The 21,679-nt window shown below is 37.1% G+C and overlaps 1 protein-coding gene across 2 annotated transcripts in view; it reads left to right on the forward strand.

The window, feature by feature from the left end:
• The window catches only part of PRKN (parkin RBR E3 ubiquitin protein ligase), a 685,695-nt gene that overhangs the window by 200,059 nt on the left and 463,957 nt on the right, over positions 1–21,679 (forward strand). For both annotated transcript variants that reach the window (XM_059841269.1, XM_059841270.1), the window contains exon 3: positions 16,553–16,781. In XM_059841269.1, coding sequence (XP_059697252.1) covers positions 16,553–16,781 — 229 coding nt within the window. The remainder of the gene's footprint in view (positions 1–16,552; positions 16,782–21,679) is intronic.

A 21,679-nucleotide genomic window follows, 5' to 3' on the forward strand; every position in this document is an offset into this window, starting at 1 on the left:
CCTGGCATTTTTATCAGATGCTTCCTTAGTATTTAAAGCTGATTTATCATTCTTTCATCATCTTCTGTGTGCCAATTATGACTATATAGCTCCCCCCCACCGTGGAATCTTTTACCCCCCAAGTCAGCACTGACAAGTCAGCAGCTTGTCTCCAGCATTCTCCTAACACACTACAACTCTGCCACTTTTGTACCTACTAGGATTGAGTCAAAACCTGTTCCTAAAACCCAGCAGTCTGAGTCCCTAAAGATTGAGTCCTCCTGCCTGTCTTCATCTGTGCTCGCATATATTGCCCATGTGAGAAGGCATCATGGCAAGGTGGGGATCTGAGATGATCCTGGCACTTGATTCTCCTGGGAGTCACCTGAACACTTTCCTGCCATGAAACCTCTCTCCTTAGCAGCCCAGGAGCTGAGAACCTGGTCGACCAGCTTAGGTGTAGTCTGCCCCTAGAGCTATACATTTCATTTTTAGATTTATCTTAATGAAGCTCTTTGTCACTTTAGTTCTCCTCTGTCTGGGATATTCAAGGCAAGATTCTTAGTCTTGAGTGGCAGGAACAACCTGGTGCATACTTATAAAGCAAACAAAGGCATAGCACTTTGTGTGGGGAGCACCAGGCTCCAGTTATTTGCACATAAATTTAATTTAATTTTTAACTTTTTTCCCTTTTCTTTTAAGGCGGTTGTATTTATGCTCATTGTGGTTTTTTCCTCTGAGGAGTCAAAAATGGGAATTTTGCAGTCTCTGTCTCTCCTAAGGAAATCATTATATATTCAATTTCTTTTTGCTGCAGCATTCACTCTGTTCTGGAGCTCAGCCACTGTGTGTTGGCCCCAGTGTGCTGTGAGACTTTTGGAATGACATTTATTTGTACAAAATGAGGATCTTGTTCAAATATATTGAAACCTTGGTTGCTGTCCAGCTTGAGCAGCAGAATACGTTGTGTTTCCTCAAAATGTTTTCTTCCCCTGCAGTCCTAGGTGGTGTTTAAAATGAGCCTTCAGACTGAATAGTTCTCAATGCATTTTGGGCTCAAGGAGACCAAGCAAGTCTTGTGGGGCAAATATTATGGACTTGCAATGTTACTGGGTTTAATTTATTGTCAATTAACAAAAGCTTCAGAACACTGAGTTGGGTATTGATTCAAAAAAAGGAAACATAAATAAAAACCTTGTCTTCCCCTTCCTAACCTGAAGTCCCCTTGTTTTCACTGCTGGCTGTGGTCTGTCCCTCACAGCCTGGTTGGTGATGTAATGGGCAGCACAGGTGATGCACATTATTGGAGTAAAGTACATCATGGTTTCTGTCTGACACTCCTTTCTGGTTTTCCTTTGCTCTTTATGTCCCTGCCTGCCAAGGTTCACCTGTGAGTTTCAGTCCTTCAGAGGTGTTCCTCCTCAGTGAGGGGTGCCCATGGGCCACAGTCTTCAGAGGTCTCCCCACCCTGGCACAGCTTGTCCCCGTGGGCTGAAGTTCCCTACAAATAACCCCTTTTGGCATGGGGACAAGAATGCCTCTGGCTGTGTTGCCTCCACAGGGCTGGGAGCAGCAGCACATCTCCATCTGTCCCCTCAGCCACGTGCCTCCAGCCATTGTCTCCATGTGCATCTTCCTCGCCCCAATGCATGCAGGCATTTCATGAGTAGCCCGGAGCTGGGGTGCTGCCAGCTCACCTGCCTGGCTGCAGGGTTGGCACTCTGTGTGTTTTGTCACCCAGTCAGCTGTGACTGGCATGTGGCAGGTTGTGGCCTCTCCCTGCACAGCTCCCAGACCATTTCTCTGTTTAGAAATGCAAGAGATGCCCTGTAAGAAGGAATATTTGCACATTCATGTGCAAATGTTGTGCACGTGCAAAAAGATGTGCACAGTTGCTTTCCTACTTTGTCGCTATCAGGCACAAATATTTCTGCTGTTTGGAACTCTGCAGGGCCATGATACATCCTTCACAGTTACCTGTTATTTCCTGATTGATGGAGATGCAGCCACAGTCATGTGTAAAATGATATTCATGTACCTTCTGCCAAGAAAGGGAAAAAAAACCAACAGCAAAGGAGAGAGAGAAAACTTTGTCTGATAAGACTGAAATCAGAACAAGATTGCTTTTGATAAAAGATTGATGAAGAGGCATTCACTGCTTGCAGGAGAAAACATTTGTGAAAACAATTGATACTGGAGGCTTTTGATAAGACACGCAAAAAAAATTCATTTTAATATTTATCACTTGTTCTGAAATAGGCAGCTTCAGCATGATGAGGTCATGAAATAAGAGATTGGTTCAGGCAAATTCATTACTTCTTTTTCTGGTTTTGATGTTAGTTTGCCTCTTCATAGCTTTATACAATGCATTTTTTCTGTCATCTTTTATAAAACACTTGGGTGCCCATCTGGTATGGAAGTAGGTATAAAAATATTTTTCAGAGGAAAGAGAGCCTAAGTTAACACACTAAGAGTCAGTATTTGTAAACCATATTAGAGATAAGCTCAGTAAGATCAATCCTCTTGTATGGATTTGGGTTAAATTACATTGACTGCTGCCAGGGCAGTCTGCCCTATTTAGTATTTTAGTTTGGTGATTTTTGTTGTTTATTTGTTTGTTTTCTAAATCCATTAAATAGACCTTGAGGGTTTAAATCAATAAAAGAAATTATTTTGCAGGTATTCTGCAATATTCTTGTAGAATTCTTGTTTCTTGTGGGACTAGATTGTATCTCTAATTTAAATACAAAATAGGAAAATAAATACAAAATTCAAGAGCAGGGGAAGTAAAGGGTTCCATGAAGCACAGGAGCATCATCCATTAAAACTGCACCACACTGTTACAGTTCAGTCTAGACACTAGCTGTGCAGATGCTGCCACACTTCTTAGCAGGGTTTTGTTCCCCCTATTTCTCCTGGAACATTGCAGGGCTGCTACAATAATCAAATGCTTGAGGCCAGATCAGAAGAGCATCTGTAGAAAGGATTGTGAGCCATAGACAATTGCTCGTACCAGAGGAAACTTATCTAGAAGAGGATACTTGAAATACTTGAACTGCTGATGTGAGAGAGAAAATCAGTGAATAAAATGATAAGCATATCTAAAATATTGGCTATAAAGAGACTAGATATTAGAAATTTTCATTCATCTGTTCTGTGTGTGTGATGTAGTGGAAGCTGGAGTGCTGTAGTTTCAGCACAAATGTCGATACAGCTGCTGTGGTCACAGCCCCACTGGGATTAGGGCAGTGGATTTCCTCAAATTTTTCCATTTGTGTTCCAAACCCATGTATCTATGTACAAATAATAAAAATATCTAGAAAGGCTAGGAAATTAATGGGTGCTAACACTAAATTTAGGTATAAGATTTGGCTGTAACCACTTCCTGCAGTCTCATAAATTCCTTTAAAGTAACTGATGGTGGGTGAGATGGAGACCCTTTTGAGTCATTCACTGTGCCTATTACTCTTCCTTGTTATCAAATTACTCTTCTAGGCCACACCAATTCTTTAACTGAGCTTTGTATTGTAATCCTCCTATTCCTTGCTGCCCCAAATTTCTTCCTACCACAATATAATATTTTAGTCTTCTTTAAAACTACAAAGATCACCATTAAGCAGTAAGATGAAAACTTGGAATTATCTTTTCTTACAATTAAAAGGACTGTAGAGTGAAAATTGTTGCACTTCATTGAGGAAGGCATTTGAAGATTCTGTTTTGCAGCTCAGAGGGAAAAGACATCTCACGAGATGTTAGGAATTTATGAAAGTAATTAATGATGTTTTACTGAATACTAGATTAAATATTAGCTCGGAAAACTAAGTGAATGTCCTGAGTAAAAGAAAGAGCTGCCCCTGGGCTTCAAACATTTGCATATGTTCATTTAGAAAAACCTTCAAGTGTAATTTAAATATGTATAACTATGTTTTCATCTTTATCACTCACTGATTTGTGCAGCCTGTGGAACACAGACTAAAATTAGCTTTTTCTTTTTCTTTTAATAATGACAAGGCAGCTTTTAGTTGTGAATTGCATCATTTGGTCTTTGTGGGTGCATGGGTGCTGCCTGCACAAGTGGTGCATTGGTGTTTGTCCTAAGCCAAGCTGAGTCTGCTCTCTGCCTTTTTGTTCTGCACACATCCTGGGTGCCAGAGGTGGGCAGAGGATTGCTCATCCCACAAGGTCTCTGTGGCACCACAGCTCCTGAAATACTGATAAATTATGATTTATACAAACACTGAATGGCAGGTGTTTAAGGATTAACTATGTGATTTGGAAAATGTACTTTTTTGTTAATTTCTTCTTTCTTTGTTTCTTTTTGTGCCTTGGTTAAGTGGGAAATTGTAATTTGTCATTGCCGTCAGAAAATGACAGCACAGATTTACAAGTGTAGCACTCTCCTCTTTGAGAGCACTAAACTCCTGCAGCAGAACCTGTATGATTTTTCAGGACTTTTGGGTTTTTCACATGAAGCTTTATGGTGCAACTTTCCACAGTTTTTATGAGTGCCTTGTGGCTGTTTCTTAAAAGGTGATAAATAGCATCAAGTGCCCTGAGGCATCTTGCATTCTGGGTGTGAGTGTGCAGCTTGCTGGAACTTGGATACATAGCTTGGGAGCTGCATCTCCAGAAGCAGCTAAAATAGTGCTAAAATCTGGAGAGATGAAGCTCTAGCCCAGCAGAGGAATCTCTCATCCTGCTTGTTTTGTGTGAAAGCCCCATCCCTCCATACCTAGAAAACAATATTGAACTGGCAGTGCCTTGTGACAACCAGCATCCAAAGTCTGAACATGGATCCTGCTAGTATGCAGATAACATTGCAAACTTTCATCCAATTTGTTTCTCCCTCCCCTTCCCAATTACAGGACAAGTGAAAGAAGCAAAAGAAAAGTAAAAGTAAAGGAATTCTTGCTGGGTGAAATTTACCTAGAGGCATGAAAGCCCTGGGTGCTCTGAAGAACTGTGACTAGAACCCAAGTAAAATCAATTTGGGTCCCCAACTTAAATTAAAAAATATTTTAGGGATAGAAAAAGAAATTATGTATTTAAATTTGCACATTTTTAGCTGCTCCCCTATGTGTTTAACTTACAGAAATATACCAGCCTTGAATAAGGAAAATTCCTTCATTTGGTAGAAAAACAAGGAAGCTCCCAGATCTGTGGCCCTTCATTTCTACTGAAACCAGCTCATCACTGTTTCCCCTGCATCTTATGTCCTTTCAATTCCAGTGGCAGCTTATTTGAAGAAAGGATCATTTTTTGCTATACTTATAAGGAGTTTCAGCTTTGTTTCCTGTGGATTGCAGCCAGCCAAGTTTAGCATCATTCAAGTTGTCACTGATAAAAGCATGCAAATATAAGCTCCAGATCCCTCTTAACTGTGTACTTGGAAGGACACACATGCTGTCATTGAGTTTCAGAGCTTTTCTCACTCAAGGCAATGAGGATGAAAACAAAGAAAATTAAAAAAAAAAAAAAGACATGTGACTGTGTTTTGTGTTATAATTGGTATGAATGTTTTTAGTCCCTTTTTAAGAGGGACCTGAGTTGAGACTAGGCAAGATCAAAGAGTTTTAGGAAGATGAATTTGTAGCATCTGTACTACAAATTGAATGTTGATCCTTGCAGGAGTAAGAGGATTGTCACCTTTTACTTCTCAGTAAAGTGAGAATTCCAGGACAGTTAAAGCTGGTCCCTGACTGAATTCAGAAAATGTTTTGAGACCATGAAACCATAATTAATGCTAAAAGGTGCTCTGAGGGTAAGGGGTGCATCTTGCCCATTGGAGCATACATCCAGTCTGATAAAAAGTGTGCTGCAAGGGAAGAGGCTTCCTGTGTCTCATGACAAACCCTGTCACATAGAACTAGAAGCTGTGCTGGCACTCTCTCTTTCTCTTATTGACATGTGACAGTCATTGGCTTTGGTTTGGATTTTTTTCTGCTCTTTTTTGCAAGGCTGAATAACCTCTTTTCTGGCTTTAAAATGTGTCTGTACTGTACAGCTTGTGCATCTTTGAGACAGATGATTTACAAGTCCAGGCTTACAAAGCTTAATTCCCATTGCTAAGGAAAGTTCACAGGAGTTTATATGCTTTCTTGGCACAACTGTTAACAAGACTTTTGTTTTTTAAATAATAGATTTTTAAGATTGATTTTGAGTGGAGCAAGCCAAGCAAACCAGGTCTGATTCTCTGGGGAAATCCCTCTGGTGGTTTGATACACCAGCAGAAAGCTAACAGTTGTAAACCTGTTGAATCTCCATGCTGTAGGAAAAAAATGGTCAACTGACCTTTTAAATAGAAGTGGTTTAATTTTGAAGAGAGGACAGCACACAATTGCTGATCTTCATTTAGTCATTTTATGATACATATTTCCTTTACTCTCTGTAAATGTAGATAAATGTAACTTCCAGCAAATCACTGCACAAAAGTATGCAAGTAGATAGCAGTTGTGGCTGTTTTAGTAAAGCTATTACCTTTAATCGGCAGTAATACAATCCTGTCAGATAATCTGAAATGTGAGTGCTGGTGCTTTTGATGAGAGCTCAGAATCAGAAAATGAACATGTGTCTGGACTAGTGTCTTAGTTTGGAATAGGAGTCAGCTTTTGGAATAGATCTCCTTATCATCCCCATTTATCATGTTTGGATTGCATTGTGGAGCATCCTCAGAGCAAACAAAGTAAATGCCTTTTGATTGAAACTAAACAGGGAGATGAATTTCAGAACTTTACTTATTAAAGTTCTGAAGAAATTAGAGAGCTCTTCAGAAAGAAAGAGAGCCAAGACTAGAGGTGGACTAAACTCAAAACATCCCCAAGCATCCCCAGACTTTACAGTGTGTATGTCAGGTTCTTGACACAAACCATTTTGCTGTGGAGAGCTACTTCTTTTGGTCTGCAGTAGTTAGTAGTGCAAATTAGGTTGCTTGCTTGTTTACTCAGACAAGCCTGACAGGCTTGGAGAAATCTCCATCTCAGTAAAACTTAAAATTTTTGAAACCTTGGCACTTCTCAATTTTACAGTGTTTTTTCCTTGTCCATGAATGCTCATAGACATTCCTCCTGCATGTGTTTTCAGCATCCATATCTTGACCTGAATTGAAATGACATAATTTCTCATCCAAATGGAAAGGTCCTAATATTCCAGATATTTTAGCAAAGAGTTTGGACTTACAGGCAACGTGCCTATGAAAAGCATATGACATGTTGTAAACTGAATGTGTGCAGGAGAAGGCCATGATACAAAAATCTTCAAAATAATTTTCAGGAACCTGTTAGTCTAACTAAGCTATGTTTTTTCTTACTAAATCTGAATACTGAACCTCTCTATCAGCACTTGATGCTATATCATTGAATATTTCTATGTTAGAATTGAATTGCCTCAGAGGAAAATTGAACTTTTTTTCTCAGGGATGGGTAAAAGTACACTCTTGAAGCAGGTTTTATTTATTTTAATCTTTTTAATGGGTCATAATTCTCTGGTTGTGATGTTCAAAGACATCTTTCATCTGTGACTTAACAATGTGTTTTCACCTTCCTTTTATAATGCTGTGTTTAATATATGTGTTGGTTATTTAGCAGAATCAGTCTGAATTCATTTATTGTCATGTCTTCCATTTATGCTAGATGTCTTTTGAAAAAAATCACACAGGTTACTTAGAAGTATAGAAACAATCTTTTCATTTGAATATCAAATTTTAATTATTTCTATTATATCTTCATAGCATTCACCTAGTTTGTATTAGTGTGTAATTATGAATTTGTCTGGGATGCTGTTAATTTTCTTCCTAGTAGCTGGTACAGTGCTGTGGTTTGGATTTAGGATGAGAATAACGTTGTTAACACGCTGACATTTTAGTTCTTGCTAATGAATGTTTACACAGTGTAAAGGGCTTTTCAGCTCTCACCCCACCCAGCAGTGAGCAGGCTGCAGGGGCAGAAGTAGTTGGGAGGAGACACAGCCACAGAAGCTGTCCCCAGCTGACCAAAGGGATATTCCACAGGATATGGCCTCTTGTCTCCACCAGTATCATAACAAGGGGGAAAGCTGGCCAAGGGCTGCTGCTCAGGAACTGAGCTGCATCCATGGGTGGGTGGGGAGCAACTGTGTTGTGTATCACTTAAATTATTATTTTTGGGGTTTTTCTCCTTTCTTTTCTGTCCTCGTAAACTGTCTTTAGCTCAACTCAGAAGTTTTACTTTTCTTCCCCAATCTTTTACTTCTTACTTTTCTTCTTCAATCTCACCCCCTCCATCCCACTGAGGAGTAGGTTGGGTGCAGAGAATTGAGGGAGTGGCTGTGGGATGTTTAGCTTCCTGCCAGGTCAAACCACAACATGAGCATTCTCCCTTTTAAAATTAGGCATGATTTCATAAGGTGTGGGAATAAATGAGGTGACAAACTATGCCATATGTGCTGGGCAGAGGGATTAACTTGTTGTCTTTTCTGATATGGCATGGATCCCCCATTAGGGATTGGGAAGAATCTATAAACTGTATCTTTTGTAGCAACATACCTAACTATATGTCTGGCAAACCAGTCCTAAGTAAAGTCCAGTTGGATATGTGGCTGTGCTGCACAATATTGCACTGCACAGATTTTCCAGCATTATCCTGCTGGGATATTTTGGTAGGCATAGCCCAAAAATCAAATCTAAGACCATTTTCACCTGTCACAGAAACTGCTAGTTTAAAAGCAAGTCTTCAAGTAAAATCAGGGAAAGCTCTGGAAAATATTTGATGTCTTGTCTGTGTTTATACTAGGAAGTTAAGAAGTTACCAAGTAGGGCCACAGAGGGTGCTCACTAGGCTTTATTTACAGCTGTTCTCATAGCAGCTGCTCAAACTGATTTATAGATGCATGAACTGGGACAAGTAGAAGACCAAAATGTTCCTGGGTTGGGATGTATACCAGGTGCTGGCCATAAAGCATGAAAAAGGCATCTGTGAATGACTAGTTGAAGTAATTGAAATAAATATTTATAGCTATTAAACTTTTGATGCTCTAGACAATAAATTCACAGGAAAAATTTGCTTTCTACAGTGGAGTATTTATAACACATAGGAATTCTTTCAGAGATCTTTTGAGAAGGGAATTTTCCAAATTCATTTCTGCAGGTCTCTAGCTGCCAGCGAAGTGCCCCATCAGCATGAGAGACTACTGAAGTCTTTAAAATATTTTCAGAGTTCTGGTAGTAAGTGACTCTCCAGTTTTTCAAATAGAATTTATGTCTCAGTAATGTCTTGACACTTATTAGGTGTCAGTGTGAGGCCACTTTTATGCCTGCTCCTCACATACTCGCTGATACTTAATGTATGCCTTCAGTGAAGACACAGAAGTGTAAGTAGATTGGCAGTGTCTGCCTTGCTGAGATAAACCTTCTCAAAGAAAAATGTAAGGGGAAAAAGGAAATACAAATTAGATCTTCTGTTAGTCAAATAACACATAGCCCACAGTCCTGAGGCCATGCTGCTCTCTGCACACTGTGAACAGGGCTTCCTTATGAGACCTTTTCAGGGCACAGTACCTTTTATTACCATTTAACCCAGACCAAAATGTGCCTAAATGTAATTCATTCAAGCATTTTACAGAATACACTTGTTCTGTTTCAGTGTGGCTTGAGAAGAAATTAGAGCAATAGAAAATGCAATCCATACCTTATAAATTATAAGCTTTCTGGTTTTATGTTTACAGCTGGAGATAACATGTTTAGAAAGTATAAATTCTTTCAGGTAGTTCAGTGTGGAAGATGGAATAATAATGAGGTGCACTCAACTGTGTTTAGGAGGAAAGCAAATGGTCATGAGAACTTAATTGTATTCATTTTTAATCTAGCAATGTAAGCTTCTCATTGTCTTATTGCTTTCTATACAGGCATTATAATAAATGGTGGGTTTATAGGTTTTTCTTTGTGCACAATATGTGAAATTACAAGAAGGGAAAAGTTTTTCATTTACTGAGGAAAGTTTTATATGAATTTAGTGTTCATTTGACTATTTCTCTTCCATTTTATATTGCATGATACGTTCTTAATGTCACTGTGGAGATACTAATAGCTCTGTAAACATAATATCAAAAAATCTGGCTGCCTTCTGTGTCTTTTGTAGATCATTATGCAGAGTTTTGAAGGGAATAACAATAATCTAAGCAGGTATTTTAATGTTGCAAACTGTGTCATGTGCTGCCAATAAAACATTTTTATTTGTTAGAAGGGTTCATATATCTTTTGGGAATTCGTGCTAAAAGATCTACATTCAAGAAAAGTTATCATATTAATGGTGTCATTTTATTAGCAATGCCATTTAGAAATATGTATATAGCATTGCTAAGGTCTTAGATTGTGTACAAAAAGTAATAACCCTGCAACGTTCCTAACTGAGCATTAACTCTGCATTCCCTCCACTGAGCTAGAAATTAGCATTAAATTTTTGTGTTATAATGTGAAAAAGATGGAAATGAAGCATGAAGTGATTTGTAAGTGAAGGAAGAGGGGGAATTCTGACTCAGTTGAATACATTTCCATTTCCAGCAAATTATTAACTCATTAAGGGACTAGACGGTAGAAAATCCTAAATCTTTTACTTCTCTTTAAAGAGTGTCATTCAGAGCAGAACCATTAATATATGAACTATTGTCTTTGGCTGTAAATAAGGGGATTTTAGTTTTGTAAATGCTAGTCGGGGCTTCTTGATACACAGAGGGACCACTGGCTGAAAGGATGGTAGTAAATCCCACAGCATGTACTTATTTCCTCTTGTTCAACATCAACTGTTCTCTTTGCTAAAAAATAATAAAATCTAAATTTGAATGTGTCTGAGTTAACTCTTCTGCTAAGTGAAGGGTTTGCTGCCTTTTCATCACACTTATTTGAATGTGTGGTGCTTTCAGTAATATATCTATTTTTCCTTCTATTTCTGTGCATTTCTTAGCACCCACAATATTCTAAATGCTAAACTAGAACAGTAGTTATAATTCTGGTGATGTTGAAAAGGTGAACTGAAATCAAATATAGATGTATTCCAAAGCATCATAAAAGAGCAAGTAGTTTTTGATTGCTGGAATTTAACTGCTAAGTAGTAATTTAGGCTTGGTGGTGCACTGGCTTTTTTCCCTTGCCCCACGTGGAGCAATATTTAGTTCACTGCCACTGAGCAGTCAGTATTCACACAAATGGATTGTGATATCAGATCAGAGTGCTGATTTGCTTCATTATTTTAGCAGTGCTTAATTTTCCCTTCAGGTTTCCCCTTGCCATGACCTGCATAAGATTCTCTGAGCCCAGAAGATAATTTTTCTTTCTATATTAGCTGATCAAATAAAATATGTTAAGTCTTCTTGCAAATCTTGCTTCCAATTTCTTAAACCGACATGGCTTAACAGAATATTATTGCTATATCTGTGGTTTTTATTTTAGGTAGTCTCCACTCTCAAATTCATTATGTACCTACTAATATACCAACTTTAGCTTCCTATATAATAAAGTGTATTTTCAGGGTGTTGCTTTCTTCTTCTTCTTGCTCTTTTGCCTTCATTGTGATCAGGGGATGAAAAAGTGTTCCTCTTCCAATTGATTTCCTTTCTGTTTCTGCTGCCTTTGAGACCTGAACTCTGTCCTTGTGAAAGGGTTACAGCAACAGTTGAGTAAGGCTTGCTGAGCATTTTTTTCTCTCTCTTCTGGGAACTTCATATGCTTATTTGTCTGTTTTGAAGGTCATCTTTAATGTCTCTGTACATTATCCTTGAAAAAATATTTTCCCAATAAAATTAGTGTGTCATCTACACTTTTACATGGGGTCCCATTGGTTTGAAGAGGTGTGTTGTGCTATTTTTAAGGAAAAAAAAAAACAAAAAAAACCTGGAAATCCAACTTCTTGGGTTTTGTTGAAGTATTTCATAGAAAATACCTTCTCTTGAGCATTGGCCTTATGTAAATCTCTTGGGTAATGTCATCAGGCAGTCCATTTAGATCTGCTTGATGTAAATAGGCAGCAATTAGACAATTCCACTGTTACTCAATCCACAAGAGGCCCCAGGAATTCGTGGGTAAAGGTGTGAATCTCCAGGTAGCATAAAAGCTGGAATTTCTAACTGAATCATAGATAGTGGAGTGTGAAGAATTTTTCTCTGTGATTGATATGCAACAAGAAAATACCTCCACACCTTAAAACTCCCAACTCATGGTTAGCAGGAAATGGAAATGTATCAATTCATTTTCAAGACAAAACACCAGAAGCTTTTTTATATTCAGATACAAAACTTCAGATTCAAACTATTTTCTGCTCTAATGTTTCTTTGAATAAAAAGCTTCAAAATGATGTGTATTGCACTTCAGAAAATATGATTTCTCTAGTGGGCTTTATATTTGTTAGACTGAGAAAATTCCTTTCAGTATTGGTATTACTATCCAAATATGTTGTGAAGAAGATGTCAAACAGAAATCTGTCAGAACCACAGAATGGTTTGGGTTGGAAAGGACAATAAGGATTATGTAGTTCCCACCCCCTCACTGTGGACAGGGATGCCATCCACTAGATCAGGTGGGCCCAGCCAGCCTGGTCTTGAACACTTCCAGATATGGGACATCCACAGCTTCTCTGGGCAACCTGTCCCAATACTCCACCACCCCTTTCAGTGAAAAATTTCTTCCTGGGATCGAAAATTTTTGTTTAAAAATGTTCCCCATTGGCCTGTCACTATCTGCCCATGTAAAAAGTCCCTCTTTTTTTTTTTTTTTTTCCCCTAAGTCTGCTTCAAGTACTGAAAGGCTGCAGTGAGGTCTCCCCTGAGCCTAACAAGAGGACTTTAGAGTTACTTAAACACAATCATCTTTTCCCTTTTCTTAATTTATTTCAGTCTTCCCAGCTGACCTTCTAGTTAGCTCACTGCTCTCAGCAACAAAGGATATTGTGTTGTTCATTCAGGATGTGCTGATTCAGCCTTGTGAAATTCAGCTTGATAATTCAGAAAAAAACTGGTGAAAGACTTGAATGAAAAAAAGTTTTCATTTTCTCTGCTATGAATTGATTTTCCCAAGCTGACCAAAACCCATTTTCTCTAAAAAAACAGTCCTTATTACTGAGTTTCATAATTTTTTTTGATCATCTCAGTTCCCTTTGCTCTAGTGAAAAAGATACTTCACGATCTACTTTACTTTTTATACACTTGTAGTTTTTCCCATTGGAATATGGCACACAGGCATTAATTTGAATCAACAGATAAGACAAGACAATATCTCTAGGATCATTAATAATAGATATACTTAAAAGCATGTTTCCTGAGGCAGAAAACAAATACATGAAGGAAACAAAAGTGACATTGACATAAATAATTGTATCTTACAATAGTTACCTAAGGCACAAGCTAAACTCTCACAGAAACAGCTAGAATTCTACCTCTTTTCTCAAGGAAGAAGGTGCAGACTTAGCCCATCTATTGCCCATGAAATGTGATCTGCTATAAAGCATTAATCACCCATATTCTGGGAAATGCTTGGTTACATTCCCATCCAGATCTCTCCACAATTAACATATGATGACAACTCTTTTGATTTTCTTCTTGTACTGTTTTATCACTTTTCTTACAAAGGTTGAGGATCACTTTCCTCCTTTAAACACAAGGCAAATTCAGTTCAAATGTACTCAGAAAAACATTACAAAACTGATGCTTTAGGATTCTATGTTTGTTATTGCTCAGGGACTGCCATGTGAAATCTACACAGGGTAAATATCAAAGGATGTTGTGTCTTTCTCCTACCTGCTCTTTGAAAGTTATCCTGAGATCCACTAATTAAGCTGTCCTGAGACCATTATCTACATTGTTATCATCAGTAGTGATGTTCAATCTGTCAAAGCTTGTTTTTGTTTTAGATAAAAAGATGGAAGAAAGCTCAGATACAACATGTTCATCTGTCCTCTTAAAATTTTATGAAGGGAAATACCAAAAACCACAATTGCTATGGTCATATACAGAATCACAGAATATTCTGAGTTGGAGGAGACCCACAAGGATCATTGAGTCCAACTCTGAAGTGAATGGCCCATGCAGAGATCAAATCCACAACCTTGGCGTTATTAGCACTGTGCTCTAACCAGCTGAGGCAGTCTGTTGAAGTGCTAAAGTGCAAATTTTGCAGCTTTTTCTGAAGTATGTAGTTCTTGATAGATATTGCTGAAGAGAGAATAGATGGAGTTCTATTTTGTCAGCCTTTCCATTGTTTCATAGCTAACCACAAAGCCTTCAGCTTGCAAAAAGAACCTGAAAAGGATCTATACTTTTAAAAGATCAGTTGATATACTCAGGCAAATAAACATGTACAGCAGCCAAGATCAAAGAAGAATGGTTGAAAACAATTCTGGTGGAATTATTGGGGACTTTTGTTTTGTTTAAGTAGTTCTTTCCATCTCTTTTATTCTCTCATGGGCACTATCCCCTCAGTGTGATTGTAGCACAGCATCAGGCAGTGAACTGAACCAGGAACTGATGCAAGCTTTAAAAAATAAAAAACAACCTACTGAAAAGGACAGTAAATATTGAGAAAAAAATGAAAGGCAGAACATTGGCTGCTTAAGCAAGCAAAACTGCCAGAAAAGGTGATCATTAAAATAGAATATGACTGATTGACAATTTATTAGGGGGTTTCCAAGGTTGTGAGTTTTTACATAAATACCTTTTTCTCTTTTTAAGCTCTCAGTGTAACTGAGCAAAACACTTTTGACCTCCTCATTTGCCTAGTTATTAATTTCATTATTAATTTCTTTTAGATTAATAAATTCTTTAATGCTGTGCAGTATTCTTAGTGGAAGAAGTTTAAGAGTGACAGGTTTAATGAATGAAACGATTGAGTTATTTAAATGGATCTTGTTAAAAGGCTATGGGCAACAAGATGTAAAAAAAAAAAAAAAGGAAAAATGGAGAGACCTTTAATGTCAACATGATCTTTTAAGGTTGAAATCTAATAATTGCTTTGATTGAGTATTAAGACTGCAGTGTCCTTGCTCTAAGAAATATCTGCTGGATGATTACTGCTTCACTAAGGAGAGAGTGCATTATTGAAAATTCAATTAAAACAAAACAAAAGCCAGATTTTTGTCCTTTAAATTACATTGCATAAAAAGAAGGTGTGGAGGGAGAAGTACTGAGAAATAATGTAAGAGAAATGAAGGAAATCCACTCAACATAAAAGAGATCAGAACAGAAGTGGTAGAAGTGAGTGTGGGAGAATGAGGGTACAAAGAGCACAAAAATACCTGTAAAGGAATCTTTTTCAAATAAAGTGTGTATAGTAGTTGCATATACAAATGACAATATTTAAATACTGTGTTGATACAGAGATCAGAAGATATGAATGTAGATACAAATGCATCAGAACTCTTTCTGTTTCTCCCAAATGGATTCAACAGTCTGTCTTGGCCTATCACAGCAGAGATGGCCAACCTGATGATGCTGCAGTGAGTTAGAAAATTAATTTTTTTAAAGACTCCCCACTTTCTTTGTAGGCTGATGCTTATGTTCATTTATGACACTGAAGAATTAGGTGTGGGTCTCCAGAAGGTATCACCAAATAAAAACCAATTTTTCTTGCAAGGCGTGGAAAGATCAATACAAGTCTTTCTTGAAAGATCTTTGTTAATGATAGGTCTTCCAAATACTCTGTAATTTCTATTTCTTGCATAATATTTTGCTTTTCTGTTCTGTATTGTGAAAATGCTGAACAAGTTATGAAAGACACCCTGATTTATCATGTATAAACCTTTCATGAGATCCTTATTTATCCTGCTATTTTCTAAGACACACAGTCTAGAAAGGCTCTCTAAGAATCGCCTCTGGTGAGGAGGGAAAAGGAGGAGAAGCTTCTGAATATGTGAGACCATAAAATGGTCTTATTTTGGGCTAAAATGGCTAGCAGTTCTTTTGTTTTATCATGAAAGACCACAGCAGTCATGAGATCTTCCACAGGCTTTTTCTCAAGTCTATCTTAAGTCAGCAGTTAAATGTCTTTTTTGGAAAGAATGGAAACCTCATACTGAGTCTACATCTAAAACTAGATTTAAACTAAAAATTACACTACAGAGAAGAAATAGTATCACTCTTCATCAGTAGCATCCTCTTTCCTGTTCCTGATTATAAAAAAATATTTTAGAGAAGCTTGTTCATGAATTCTCTGTGATGGTCACCTTTGACCCTAAATTGCTACATGAGGAGTGTGTTTCAGCATTATCTGTGCAAGTGCCTCTTAAGTGTTGAATATTCTTAGTGCTTGATTTAGTAATGCTCCCGCTGGAGATTTTTTACTTTGTGCCAATAAACCTGACTTATTTAGAGCTGTTGGCTCTGGTCCACTATTTCTTTGTTAAATGTTCAGCACTTGTAAGTGTTGTGACCCTTTTGGCAATGCAAGTAATCCTAATTCCAGCAATTTACACTTGTCACTTTGCTTTAAACTCCATTATTGCAGACTGAAATTTTCCACAAAATGGTTTGGAGACCATTTAACAAATAAATTGGAGATAGAGGCATTTTGTCCATTATGTCACGATTAATTATTTATCACGATTTTGGTTTTGTCTTACAGAACTGTGACCTGGCCCAGCAGAGCATTGTTCATATTGTTCAGAGTCCACAGAACAAGGAGAAGACAGAAGATAGCTGTGTTGGAGGTGTTCTAAAAGCCTTGAAAAGAGAACCTGAGAGTTTAACTCGCATAGATCTCAGTACCAGCATCCTCCCATCAGTCTCTGCAGGGCTGGCAGTTATTCTGGATCCTGGAAAAAACAGTGTTTCACTTCCAGCTGAAAAATCAGGTAATTCAGTGACTTAATATATTTCAATATACATTTCTAAATGTGTCTTTTTCTTTCTTATGGTGAACTGTTCTAGTTCCATACCACGAGGAAAAAGCCCCCAAAATATATGGTTTCTTTTATTTATTAAACAAAAAATACAACACTATTAAGATCATAAGCATCTGATGTGTCTTCTAGAAAAATAATTTTGCTAGAATAATTTTGGATAGAATTAGTGATTTTTTTGTGTTGCTTCTGTATCTAACTTGTATTATGCTCATATTTTTGTAAATTATTATAAGATGGCAAAACCCCCAGAGGTCTATGAGGAGGCAAAATATAGTCTCTGTAAACTTCCATTATAGAAGTTTCCTTGACTAGAATGTTGGGCAGTTTATGCCTTGCAAATGTGCCTGATTCCCAATCTGTTGGGGTGCTTTCATACCCATACATTTTATAAAAAAATATTTACAGTCTATTTCAGATTTATTAAAGCTTTGCTGGCACAACACATGATGGTGATGATTCATGCTATGGACATTTGTAGTTCTTCATCCACCAAGTGGTTACTGGGAATATCTTCATTGTGAAAAATAATCTGAGGCACAGGTTACTGCAAAATGATCTTACAGACACGCTTGCCCCAGTGAAGATACATCAGTCTGTGCAATACCAGACACTGTTGTGATTTATCATAATAGTCCCTCAGAGATGTGTTTTTATAAAGAACAGTACACAAAAACCCTTTTTGCACAGTACAGAAGGCAATAGCAAACCTATATATCCAGAGTACAGAAGATAAATTGTGAATATGACAGAGATACCTCTGTGCCTAACCTGGCCACAGAAATCATCTACTAAAACTGTTAAAATAACTTCTAAAGAATTTATTAAGTAGCTCATGCAGAAAATATACCATCCATGGGAGGGTCACAGAAGTATTCCACAACTGACTTGGTCAGCCTGTCACTGCCAACTAATGATGAATGAGTGTGGTTTAGGAGCAAATTAGTGCCCAGCTTAATGATCCGCATCTCCCAATCTGAATGAGTAATGAGATAAGAGGGGTGCGTGCTGATTTAAATCTGGTAAACTAGGGACAGGGCTTCAGCCTGGGCTTACTGTCAGATGAAAGGCAAAAGTGTGAGCTTTTAAACATTACCACATATTTTTTCATTACTGTACATATATAGAGGGATTTAATAGCTGTGCTTGACTTTGCAGAATAGTTTATACATGTGCAAGGACTTTCAAAATGTGTAATGTGACATGTTTGTCCACAGACTACAAACTCTGGGAAGCTAAGCATTAACTGATAGGTGTCTTCTCTTGCAGCATATATTTTCATGGCTGAATGCATGAGGACAAAACGTATTGATAAAATATGTGGGCTAGTTTTATCTGTGATTAAATTATAAAGGCTTTTTTTCATAAAAGAAAAAAAAAAAAGAAGACCCATTCTAATGACTGATAGTTCTTTGTGGAAGTATGTTAATAATAATGTCTTTTTAAAGGCCCGTTAACTTCTTTCCTTGTTTTGATTCTCATTATTACAATTTGTCCTTTTGGCATCTCCATCCCTTTGTTCACTATGGGGAACTATATTTTTCCTTATGGATTTAGGGTGAGTTAATTTGTAGTCACTTAAAAAAAATAAAAAAAATATTCCAAAGATCAGTTTATCAGTTTTGCAGTAAACTTTACTGTGTAGCAAGGATTTCCTTTGGCATAAATGAAATGACTAATAGTAGTGGGAATGAGTGGCTTAAGTAGGTACTATCATTGATAGCTGAAATTATACTTCCCAAGCTGTTGTCCTAGGAAATAAATGGTTGTGGTGATCAGTCTACAGCAGCAACCTCGACAGTGGAATGAAGTATAATCTTGATTGTTCCATGTGTATATGACAAATTTAAGCATAAAATTCAGAGGCAAATATTTCATTAATTGATTAAATTAATATTGTTTAGTCTGATGTGCTACACAGCTATTCTATAATTGCAGCAGTAAACACTGAGACTGTAAGTTTTTCTGAAGTCTGTTATTTTTATTTGTTATGCTGACCCCATGTTCCTGCCCTGATTTTATTTGCCCTCCTTTGAATTCTGAGAAAAAAGTTTGTGATGCTTTTCACATCACAAGAGCTTCTTCCAGAAGCTTTTGCAGCATTTGACTGCTAAAATAGTATTTTTGAAGTATTTACATGAATGCTTAGAGACCAAAATTTCACCCGACAAACCAGGAGAGAGGTAACTCTTGTTATGCTGTACTACTATTATATAAGCAATATATTTATGTAGTATGAACTGCTGCAGGCATATGAGACAAAAACTCCTTATGGCCTGGCAGTGTGTCCCCACCAAGGGTTTCATTTGCTCCTTGCAGAAGCATGTAACAGGACATCTTCCTCCCAGCTCACCTCCACTCTTGTGTGAGTAATGAAACCAACTCCTGACTGGTCTGGAGATGCATCTTGCTTGCACTGTGTTCTTTAGACTACAGTGTGTTTCTCTATGAAAAATTCAGAAGTTAGAAAGTCAGTAACAAGTTGAAAAACAAATGAAAATGGATCCAAATAATCTCTTCGAAGAGAATTCTCCCATCAAAGAATTCCAGGTTTCCTGTCTTTGCAGACAAAAGTAATAGAAATGCCTTTTATTCTCAGTTTTTGTTGTTGTTGTTATTGGGGTTTTTTGTTTGTTTGTTTGTTTGTTTGTTGTTTCTTTGTCCTGAAAACTGCATGATTTCTAGTGGACATATAAAAAATCTGAGCACAGGACTTTCATTCTACTTCACCCCCTTCTAATTTACATCTGTCCAATATCTGGGACAGAGAGCTTTAATAAACACAATATAAATAAATGTAACTATGTTCTATAATGGTTGCATATCAGTAGGTACATGTGTAAGATGAAGAGATAATGGTTGAACTTGATGACTTGAGAGGTCTTTTCTAACCTCAACTATTCTATGATTCTCTGATTTCTACCTGAAAAACAGTGAATCTGTAAAACATAAGGGCTTGTATGACTCATCTGCTCAATATGAGAATGCATCATGATTTCAGATTCAAGAAAGCCAGTGGAATATTTGGAAGTAGAAAACAGAGTGGATTACAGAAAATGTTTTTTCTCTGCTTTTGACACTTGCATAACTAAAACCAGTATAACTCACTGTTTTGATGACTAAACTGTTAGAAGGTTCAGGAGAAGAGTCATGAGAATCTTACAAAAGTGCACATCATGATTGGTTTATATTTGTTTTGGCATCTGTGGAATAGAAGTTTAGTAATCTGGGAATATTAGATCTTACCAACTGACTTAGGATTTTAACTCTCATTGTCTAGAAAGTGCAAGCCAGCAAATACAAATACCACACATGGATTTTAACTTACCAGGAAATCAACCACCTATGCAAGCTATCCTAGCTTACACGAATTCTCCACATTTGTCCATTAAAAAAAAAGTAGAACATTTTTTTCTGAGACTGTAAGATAGGACTTCAACCTAGAAGTAGTATGGATGGTGCTAGGCAGGAGGTCAGACTGCAGAATCCCATTCCCTCCCCTTTTTAAAGGACGTCAAGCAAATTTGCAATATGAAAAAAAAATAGTTAGTTCAACAGAATCTGTTTTCTTTAAGCTGATGTGAATGTTGTTACTTATGTCATTTCCAATTTAATCCATTATCCATAATGGTTTATTATTTTGTCTGAATCAAGTGGATGTGGTCATCATTACTTAGGGTTTTTTTACTTTAAACTTTTAAATAAATGTTCATCTAATCAGTTCCAAATAAAAATCCTGGTGTTCTTTAGGTAAACTTTTACAAATGCTTGCATGTAAGGTACCTCTGATTCTTTATCTTTTCATGTTCTTCTGTTCACAGAAGAGTTAATAAAGTACTGGTATATACTGACTTAGGTGTGCCAAACTGTGAATTCTTGCAGAAAGAGGAACTGTTTGTTTACTGTCTAGCTGGGAAATGCTTTACCAAAACTTTATATATGTTTAAACTTCTTGTCTTTCCCAATAACGCAAGTATCAGTTAAGGCAGATGAAATTGTCATTACCAAAACCTCAGTGTTGTTATGATGCATGAAGTGATGAACTGGTGCCCATTCCGCAAAAGAGTCTGATTCCATGAAAGAGACAGTAAAAAACACTTAGTAGGAAAAGCCACAATTTCAGGTGTGGCTAGACAGATCTGTTCATGCTTCTGAGGCAAGCCCTGCTGAATGAAAAAACCCATATCAATTTAACCAATTAATCAATTTGAATTGCTGACGTTTAAAAATAGTTTTTGAATAGTATTCTGATGACTATGTGTTAAAAATTCCTGTGCTCTGTAGTTGATCTTATGCTTTATTATAATTATTTCACTCAAAAAGCCTAAAAGGATAAGATTTTTTATGTCAAATCTGTTTGAAGTAAATGAGTATTCTAAACTCCTGAAGTACTGTAAAATTACTTCACAGTTTTATAGACCTTTTAATCTCAAATTAGATCCAGGTTGGGCAGGGTTATGGTGCACAGCTATCTCCCCATTTGCATGTGGTGCTAGGCTGGGTACCACTGCCCAGTGTACCGAGCTGACAACAACTGCAGCTAATTCTTATCCCTTTTCGAGGATTTCAGCAAAACATGAGCAGTCATCCTTTCAGAATGGCTTCCAGCGTAGAAAGAACATTTTTATTGTCACTCAGAAACGTGAATATCTGACATAATATTGCTTTTCTATGTTACAAATCCAAATATTTAAGAACTTTATATTCCCTTAAAAGGGATAAAAAAGGATTCCTAAAATTTCTTGTGTCATTTAACTGCATTTTTTTTCAAAGGAAACTAATCCATATAAAGATTTTTTTTTGCCTTTGGCATGTGTACAAATAATTTTTGGCTTAATTATGGCATTAAT

Source organism: Haemorhous mexicanus, chromosome 3 (genome assembly GCF_027477595.1).
Source record: "Haemorhous mexicanus isolate bHaeMex1 chromosome 3, bHaeMex1.pri, whole genome shotgun sequence".
NCBI lineage: Eukaryota > Metazoa > Chordata > Aves > Passeriformes > Fringillidae > Haemorhous > Haemorhous mexicanus.